We start from the raw sequence: 10,471 nt of genomic DNA on the forward strand, positions 1-10,471 counted from the left end.
CTCAGACAGAGTCCAGGTCATAGCATGAGGTGTGACGTGTGATGGACAGAGAGCTGCGCGAGCGCTAAAAAGACGCTGCGTGACCTCATCTTACAAACTACACAGTTACATTGTTCATTTAAATTTTATTTATTTTTATATAAGAAAAATGATAAAAATCAATTTGTTGCATTTATATAAAGAATTTTATGATTTTTTTCGTTGTTTCATAAATTATTTTAATTTTCAGGATTCCAGAATATATCTTTTTTAATTGAATAGCTACTATATAATACATGTGGACACAATCACTCGCCGGTATTTGTACTTTTAAATTTGCTTATTTATTCAAATAATTTGCTCTTATCACCAAATAACCCACTGAAAGGCACTAACTGTTAGTTAGGCGATGTCTCCCTCTACCGGTCAATAGTGTAAAGTGCAGTGTATGGATTAAGTTCCAAATCTGCTCATTTATAACTCTCTCTATGACCACTTTACCAATATCACCACACAAAAATATTTATTTGATTGGATACATTTTCACCATGAAACATATTAGCACATAAAACAACTAAACAAAATTATACCCATGTTTTGAATAATTATATGGGTGATTCTCACGAAAACTTGGTTTTAAAAATGTCAAGCATGAAAATGTAAAAATTGCTTAAATTTACTTTTTTCCCACCAGACATTGAAAAACAAAGTCTGGAGTAAATGGGAACATTAATTTAAAAACTTTTACTTATCATTTAACACTTTTTGTAACATAATTAAAAAAATTAGTCCTAAAAAATCTCATTACCGCAACAGTCAGAAAACATCGACACTGACATATTTTCAAAATGACATGACAAACTTGAAAGAACATAATTTGGAGATTCTGCACATGCATTTAAAATCAAAGTATTATGCTTCTATTAATTAAATTAACATTTAATAAGCATCTGTTGCGGTAATGATAATCAAAATGACGTGTAAGCATTCTGACAAGACAATATTTCAAATTAACTGTAAAAAATGATCTTACCTGGTAGCCATCTTGAAGTAACTAGTCCATGTGCTTGGTCACTCAAAATCAAACTTTATTAAAATTCTGTATGTGTGTTTTAACTGTTCTCAAAAAGTGTTGCGGAGGATGAGAACATCAGGCATGGACACATCATTTTCCTAATTTTTCTTCATTATTATTATACACGAATATTCAGTAAATATATTTTCTTTCATCTAAAGTAGTCTAGCAAAACATCCATTTATTTTTTTTCTTAATATTTTTGTGTTAATTTGATTAAATTACAACATAACGCATGTTCAAACACAGCCAGACACATTGCGGTAATGAGAATTTCAGCAGAAAATGAGATAAAATTTTCAATTATAAATTCTTATGTTGAAATCACACATTGTGCAAGGTAGAACACAGTATTGTGTTAATTCTGATGCTTTTTAATGTTACTATATTACACATTTTAAAGCTAAAATCATTAGTGCCGTGGTGTTTCAATGGTTTCGTGAGAATCACCCATATACTTGTTGTCTATATGTAGTCACTGGTTAATATAAGGAATATTATGTTTAATAAATCTACATCTGTATGACACACTTCTTGAGATGTTTTTATTTATATAATAATATATATTATAAAACATACAGGTTTGTAACAACATGAGGGATTTGAGTTTTGGGTGAACTATTCTTTTAAATATAATATATATTATAAAACGGTTAGTTCCAATCCTTCATTCTGATTGGTCAATAGATGTGCTTTATTCATGATAAAACACTGCTATGACCGCTTCAACAGTTCTATTTAATATCACTGCGCCCTTAGCAACACCCTTAGCAACACATAAACATATAATGAGACAAAGTTTGAGAACAGTTTGTTGTTTTTATTTGAGCTTTTATGTTATTGTTCGCAGTCAGGGACTATTTTTTTTAGCAGAAGGAATGCTTTTATTGATTTAACTTCATGAAAGTTGCACTAAATTTTTTTTACTTTAATATTGTGTAGTAACCGTTTTATAAAAGCAATAAGGTACTCGAGGCAAGTGCTGTATCGTGAATAAGCAACGGCCGAAGGGGTTGCAGGCACTCCGCTTCGCGTCGTGCCTAACAACGCCCCCCAGCCGCCACCCATTCACGACACAGCACAGCCTCTCGCACCTTATTGCTTACATAAGTATAATGTGGTCATTTTAGTATATACAGTGAGATCAAATGCAGTTTGAGATAACACAATATATATGACTTGAAAATTCATAAATGCAAGATTATTTGAAACAAAAACAAAAGTCAAAAATTATGTTATCAAACTTTATTCAAAGAATAAAGAGGGTATAAAAAACCATTAAAAGTGAATACAGAACCCTGTTAACTCAATAGGTAACAAATGGGTTACTACATTTACATCATCATCATCATCATCCCGTGATCTGTATCATGAGACCCGTGTAGATCAGTTTTCAATGGCAGGCGTTTCAGGATCTGTCACTTGTTTTGGTGGGCTTAATTCCTCAAGTAGTTCCTTTACACTTTCATACTCTTTAGCCCATTCCTCTTTGGAAAGAGAGGAAGGACTGACCTCTAGAAACTTGTAAGCATCTTTGGTGTTAAGTTTAAAGATGACAGATGCTTTTTTACAGCCCTCACCAAATGAGCCCCAAGCCTGTGGAATAAAAACAATTAAAAGTCACAAAAAACTTTAGTATTAAACATTAATAATGGCTGGACACAGTGAAGGAGCCCTCAACCCTAACGGGAGGAAGATAAATCTTAATGTAATCATCTGACCTCTGCAGCTGCTTTAATGGACTCTAGAAATTCCTCTTTCAGTTCAGAAAGGTCCTCGATAAGCTCTTCTCCAACAAAGGTCTTTTGTTCCAAGTAGTCCAGCATTTGAGCAACATTCTCCCAGAAGTTTTTCAGCTGAATGAGAATTGCCTGAATTTTTGACAAGCTACTCTGAACCTCAATTAGATGGATTGGGTCGGGTATGGAACCTGTAGAATAACAGATACGTTTCAACGGGACACACGTTCACTCCCTGTCTGACTTACGACACAGTCTTGAGGTCAGCTCCATCCAACGCATGTCTTGTTATTCATGTACTTGTTAAAGATAAGATAAAATGACGTACTGTGCTCAAAACTGGTTTTGGAGACCTGCATCTGCCAGTCAATGATTTGGAGTTCGAGCTCCCACTCCTTTTGTTTCAGAGCAGTCTTGTCAGCGATTAAGATGTTCAGTTCAGCTTCAAGAGCCTTCATTGTTGCTGCGTTTTCAGGATCTTTTACAGCATCATGAATGCTTTTTACAAGCGGCCCAATGAATGGAACAAGCGCAGCGAAGATGCCGAGGCCTGTACTGGTTTTGGTTATGGATTGTGCAAATTCTTGTATCTCGTGACTTTTGGCATTTATTTTTTGCTCGGTTTCAGCAAGCTCCTTGCTGGCTTGTTTGTGTTTAGCTTTCAAATTATTCAGACGTTCTTCAAACTGCTTCAACTCCTCACTTTTTTCTGTCATCTTTTGCTCTGTATCTGTTTTTTCCTTGATAACATCACTGGTGGATGTTGCAACATCTTTGTTGTGTAAATCATACCTAAACGTGAAACAAATGTTACAGTGTAATCAATCATATTTGGTTATGCCGTCAGTCAATAACTCTTTATTTGAGTCGCTCCTCTGACTAAATGCCAGTAGGTGGAGCCAATGACACAATAGGTGTGTTCGACTTTATGGGCACTGTGCAGACCGATCAGCGGCAGACTTGAAGCAGTGCATGCTGGTTAGAAATTTTGTCTGACTTGAAAGCATGTGACTGTGATGTATGGATGCATGGAGTTGTGATCATAGATATGTATATAAAGGCTAGATGGCTCGTCCGCGCTGCTGGCCAATTGAGTGCAACGTCCGCATTTTGGCGGCCATCTTACGACAGGGCGCTCGCTCACTCGTAGCATTGAGTTTTAATGATGCAGGTACTTTTAAATGACCATAACTTGCTTAATTTTTTACCGATTTTCAAACGGTTTGGTTTGTTATAAACGTCAAAGATGTACCTATGACACTGCATACCTATACTAAAAATAAAAAATAAATTCATGAAACATGTTAAAGCATCCAGAATTATAGCCACGTTAATAACGTTTGTAAAAACCCAAACCGTTTGAAAATCGGTAGAAAATTGAGCAAGTTATGGTCATTTAAAAGTACCTGCACCATTAAACTCAATGCTACGAGTGAGCGAGCGCCCTGTCCTAAGATGGCCGCCAGGTGATGCCGTTAGGGACTCCGCCTTGAGCCATCTAGCCTTTATACATATCTATGGTTGTGATTACGACACAGCTCTTTGTGATTGGTCGCCTCACTGATGACAACGATCATGTGCATTTCATGTTTAAACCAACCTTCAGTTCCACTAATAAACATTATAAATTCATGTTCTTATAACAGGTAAAACTTGTTAATATACCTAAATGTGTTATATTTTGCCATGTAAAAAAAAAATAAAGTAGCGAAAGACAAAACTCTATTTTAATAATCTAGGCTTATGCTTCCTGTTAATTTTGGTCATACAATATAAACCGCAACTGAAATATTCAAAATAAAGTGTTTCTGGTAGCAACTTTTTTTAAATGATTTGTTTTTTGACAAATTCACCATCTAGTTCACCTCATTTGCGATTAAAAAGCAAACACGGCACACACGTCACTACGGCAAGTAGCAGGTGTCCGACTTGACGGCTCTGTCTTCAACTCCTCCCTCGACTGCAAGCAACAAACCTCGCCAATTGGTCTGCGGAGTGCCGCATGAACTTAAACGCACCTAATGATGTGCTGTGACAGGTCATACAGAAACTAATGCATACTGTAAAAAGTGAAATTTTGATTAAAGGTGTAGCGGAGGATTTTCTCGAATTTTAGAAAAGAACCGCCTTCTCCACTTTTAAAAAAATGCAATTGCGCAACACTCCTGATTGACAACTACCAATAGTCTTGATGATCCACCCGGAAATAGAAAATCCTCCGCAATATCTTTAACTTAAAAAATTACTTTAATTGGAACTATCAATAAAATCTTTTTAAAATCTTTAAATCAAAAGAAAAAGCTTACATTTTTTAGGTGAAATTTAAGTTAATAAACTTAACTTTTACAGTGTACCCTGTGATGTCACTTTTTTCAAATAATGATTACATAATTGCTTTCGTTATTTATAAGTAGGACGTTTTAAACGCTGAAACATGCAGGATGTATTTATAATACCAAGACCTGTTATATGTCATAAGATCAATGGAAATTTGATCCATGATGTCATGACCCCTTTAATGATCTTTGCACAGCTCACGTGTTACCGAATGACCGGCAAATTAAGCATTTTAATAGTTTCACAAAATTTGTGTTTGTTTTTTATTAATGCAACTTGAGGATTCAACACATGAAAATGTGTGACTTCTGTATTTCCTATGAGGAAATAAAAAAAAGGAATTTCTTACTTAGTATTTTTGTCTTGTTTTCAGTACAAATATCTAAAAACTCTTAAATCAAGATGAATTTTCCCGATAAACAAAATCTCCCAAGGAAAAAATCCAGCTTTAAGGCAAAAAATATTAAATTGAAGTGAATTTGTGCTTAAAACAATTTAAAAAATCTGCCAATAGGGTAAGACATTTTTCTTGAAATAAGTGTTGGCCAATTTCTTTAGCATGTTTTAAGCACAAATGTAATATTTTTGGTCTAAAACTAGACTTATTTTCTTAGGTCATCTTGCCCATCAAGAAAATGCATCCCGACTCAATAAAATGTTTTATATTTGTACTGAAAACAAGACAAAAATACTAAGTAAGAAAATAATTTTTTGCTTTTTCTAACTCAGTTAATTGAACAATTTCTGTAGCCTAATAGTTTCATAACTTGATGACACTTTCTCGCGTGTCTAGTAGAAAATACTTCATCGCCAAATCAGTGGCACGCAACTAAGTAATCAGTGTAGCTCTCGGCCCCCTCTGCTGGTGAAAATAATCATTACATGATAGCTCCGGTCTGGAACTACTAAAGCCCTATTCGGACAGGATTAGTTTTATGGGGGTATATGGCGAAATGTAATTTTACGACAGGACGTCTGTAATATTGATAATCAATTCGGACGGGATTAGAAATCTCAGTATTCAGAAACGACTGGAACACTGGAAAAAAACATGACATCAGCGACAATCATCCGGCAAGTGAGGAATACAACACAAACAGGGGTATAAATACAGACAGACTAATGATGTGGAGGGGTGATGAGGAATCAATGAATAGTCCAAGTGACGTAATCGGAGCAGACACAAAACATGACACGGATTTCACCGTGACAGGTCTATTCGCACTGGATTAGTATTACTTGAGGTAATTCCTTCTGACCTTTTTACAGAAAGTAAAAATCGCCGTAATCTTTACCTTCTGTAAAAAAATTTTGGGACAGAACACCAAAAAATGAAACTGTCTCGTACATTCCTTTCATTTGTACAGAGAGTCTTGGCCACGCTCCATTGCAAAGCGTTACTTCTGTTAAGGAGGGTCCTCTGTCAAAGTTCATCACTATTGAATCTGCCCAGAGTCATTCAGGATCTGCCATAGGCAATCGCTAACGCGTGGTCGTGACATATATCATGCGCCGAAACCGACCGGAAACAACAAGTCTGAATGATCAGACCAACAAAACTTAGCAAAACTTTCTCCGATGCCATCACTGAACTACAACTCAAACTGACGCACGACCTCAACGTCATTGTTCTTAGCCACCCCGCTCTGTTCGCTGATTGGACCTGCAGATTTTTGCCGGAGAAAACGAAACTCTACACAGCAGTCCCAGACGTTGTACTGAAGCGAAATGAAAATTAAGCGGAAGCGTAGGAGGGCGGAGCCAAGCTAGGGATGGAGCACATTTAACTTGAAACATGAATATTATTAATTGATTATTGCAGCTGCTAGAGGCTATGTTTACATTAATGCGTTTATCCTTTAAAACGCGCTACTTTTGCTACGTTTATGCCTTTCATCTACACTAAATCACCCTTTTCGACCCTCATAAATGGATTCGTTCGCAAACGCTGAAGACCCTGTTTTAGTTTGAGAACTCAGACGTTGCTCTGAGTGTAAATGAACGTAGATGGAGTCTTATGTAAACAAACAGCTGATGTTAACGTGACATCATTTTCAAAAAGAATTTTTATTCAGGTAAATGGAGGTTTGCAACGGAGGTTTTGCCAAAAATAGTAAACATCTACCAACCAGCTATTATAAACGCTATAACAGAGTGTTTTAAAATGTATCCTTATAGATAATGTCTATTTTATATTTATGTTTGAGTATTGTTGGGTTTGAATATTGTTGTAATGTGTTTATGTTTTGTTTAAATTTAGTTAGCTTATTACGAAAGATAGACTGTAATTTACACGACATATAGGGTGTTGTAAAGGCCAACATGAATGGAGAATTGTAATGGGTCAGGCATTATTTTCGAGTTTAATTTAAGTTTTGTTTTCTACTTTAAAATGAATTTCGTTTCATATAATTTGTCTCTTAATTTTAATCGATGTTTTGTTGTTAAGTTTTGTGAATATAAATTAATAAAAACAATAAACTCAACGTCATTAATATTTAATGCTTGTTTAGCCGATTGCGCTTTTAGCTATTTCTGTGTTGCTAGCGCAGGACTTGCACGGACCTCGCACACTTTTATAAATTAATGCAATAAGCATTTCTGTAGGCTAAAGCTATCCTTCACCTCTTATGATGTTTGATTGAAGTTTGCATTTGCTGAAATTTATTTTTGCTTCAAGTTTGTTTAGTACTGTTCACTTGAATGCTTTCTTTTTAAATCATAAAGACCTTTCTGTTTAGTTATAAAATAAAAATGAACCTATTAATCATATAATTATGTTGTAGGGGGGAGCTAGAACAGTATAAGACTTTCCCAAACACATTTTTATAGGTTCAAAAATAGTGTCTGTTGTAGTTGCCAGCAAAGGACCCAGGCATGATTTTTTGTCAATATCGCACACACCTAGGCTGTATAAATGCGCAAAGGTAAGCTATTATTAGTGTAATAAGTTATTTTACACTTTTATGCGCATGCCCAGTTACGTGATTGGTCATGTTTCATGCATTTATGGTGGTGTATAGAGTGGATGAAGATTCTCTTTAAAATGCCAGTATGGATCGTTTTCATTTTAAAAGTCCGTTTTAAAACGCAAATGCTGTAATATAAACAAGGCCAGAAGAGTGTGTGTGGAGAGTTTTTTTGTAAGGAAATTGTCTTACTTTTCCACGATCCTGTCCACATCTTTGATAATGTCCTTGATCCATTCTCGTGCTTTTGCTAGGTATTTGACAGCCAAAATCGGCTTATTTTTCTCCACAGCTTTCCTCAGCATGGGAAACAGTGACTGAACCAGGTTTTCACTGGTCAAAATGCACTGTAAGAAGAAGACATGAGATTATGCCAGCTTGAAATATGATTCAAATTCAGGTGGGAGTTTTTGCATTAAAAAAAATCACACTGATGGTACTGTAATAAAATTTCCAGAGGTCGAATTAACGTTATTTGTCCTGTTAATGTTTCTAAAGAGCTGATAATTTTTCTGTTTTTTTTTTTTAAATTATAAGCACATGAAACTTGATCATGTGTACAAACTCTTAAAAACTGTAGGAGATAAACGAAACATTTCCATGGCACATATTAAGAAAAATTTGTTTCCGGCTGTAAATTTGCATCCACCTTCAGCATGGTTGCATCAGAGGAGCCAAACAGAAGCTGGGTTTCCACAGCCCGAGCCCTGATGATCCTCTCCAGGTTGGGGAAGTTGGCCAGGCACAGATACGAGAGATGGTACAGCAGTGCCGTCTTCTGTGCAGCAGGGAGAAGATCCTCCACGAATGATGGGCTCCATTGAGAATTGTTTACAGGTACCACAGCTACTTGGGGAAAACACTTTTATTTTCTTATTTCTGAAAAAATCTAATCAATTGCTGGTATTGTTTTCAAATCTGTTTAATAAACTTTATCAATACTTGCCTTTACTGTTAGCCATCCTTAGACAATTTATGCAAAGATTCTCTTAAAATCAATTGAAATTAAAACGTCCCTGTTTGCAGTAAAACATGTCTTAGAAAATATGCCTGAAAATAAATATAGAAATACGAAGTGAAACTGGCTTACCTTTGTTTTACCAAGTGATATAAGAACAGGGTATCTGCTGCTTTTATATTCAATGTGTGCCCTCATGGCACTACCTTAGACACACATTAATAATTGCAAATGACATCCAAGATAACGTGAGATAACCTTTTCTTTATTGAATTCCTTGTAAATACATAGTCACATATTTGTACGATAAAGTATAGGCAGTTTTATACTTATGCATAAATGACTCATACAGTGGAGTGAATTAAAAAGTAACAGAGTTTATAATCATTTCCGCTGTACGTGGTAAATCAGATGATCTGCTAAAAAAATCATGCTATAGTCATCCAACAGTCAGTTTTTATGATCAATGAAAGAGGAGATGAAAGATGGATTTCCTAAATTTTCCTCAGTAGTCTGAAGTGGTACCGCCATTGGTAACACTTTATAATAACTGCACACTATGAAGCATTAGTAAAGCATTAGTTAAGCATTACTAAATAGTCAATTCTTCATTTATTAAACATTAATATACATTAGTAAATAGTTTATCAATGCTTTATTCTTGATTTATAAGCGTATATATAATGTGTTTATTAATTGTCTTTTCATGCTTTATTAATGATCAATTCATCATTTCTAAAATAAGTATTACATTATTTACAGACCAGTTATTAATGAGTTGGTTCATAAGATCATTTAGGAAGTGTAAATAAATGATTAATAAACTATTTAAACATTCATTTATACATCTTATTATTTAGATATTTGTTTAGTAATAAGTTAGTCAGTGTGTTAATAAATGCTCCATTAACACATATTCCTACTGTATTCATGATTAATTCAGGTAGTTATAAAACATTTAGAAGTGGTCAGTTAACCATTTTTGTGAGCTCATCTAAAGTGAGGACTATTTATGCTTTGTAAAGCTTTTATAAAGGAGATTAAAAGTCTCTGTTATCTTTTAAAAAGGAAACAAACACAACACAGAGTAATACAGAACATAAAACATATTTATTTCAAGATGCAAAAATTAAACTGTACACCTGTACACTTCATGTCAAAGGAAAAATAAAACTCTGCTATATCATAAAAGAAAAAAAACAACAATAAAATAAACAACAACAAAGAAAGTGAATTTATCAATATTTAAAAAAAAAGTTATATAATGGACTGAAACATGTACACAATCTGCACTGCTGTTCTGGAATGTTTGAAACATTCTGTAATGCCAAAGTCCTCTCTGGAGTATATGAAGTAGAGTAAAGAGAAGTATTAAAGTTATTAATCCAAGAGAACGTTGATTCGCCTTCCCTCT

The 10,471-nt window shown here is 34.7% G+C and overlaps 1 protein-coding gene across 1 annotated transcript; it reads right to left on the bottom strand.

Annotated features, from left to right (window-relative positions):
- Positions 1-2,322: 2,322 nt before the first annotated feature.
- On the bottom strand, positions 2,323-9,164 carry LOC129439621 (uncharacterized). Its single transcript, XM_055198348.2, has 6 exons — positions 9,046-9,164; positions 8,749-8,945; positions 8,292-8,446; positions 3,122-3,585; positions 2,776-2,984; positions 2,323-2,650 (listed from the first exon to the last, which is right to left on the bottom strand). Exons 1-6 carry the CDS (start codon positions 9,059-9,061, stop codon positions 2,441-2,443), a joined length of 1,251 nt encoding a protein of 416 aa, XP_055054323.2. The 5' UTR covers positions 9,062-9,164; the 3' UTR covers positions 2,323-2,440.
- Positions 9,165-10,471: the final 1,307 nt, after the last annotated feature.

This window comes from Misgurnus anguillicaudatus, chromosome 22 (genome assembly GCF_027580225.2).
Source record: "Misgurnus anguillicaudatus chromosome 22, ASM2758022v2, whole genome shotgun sequence".
Lineage (NCBI taxonomy): Eukaryota > Metazoa > Chordata > Actinopteri > Cypriniformes > Cobitidae > Misgurnus > Misgurnus anguillicaudatus.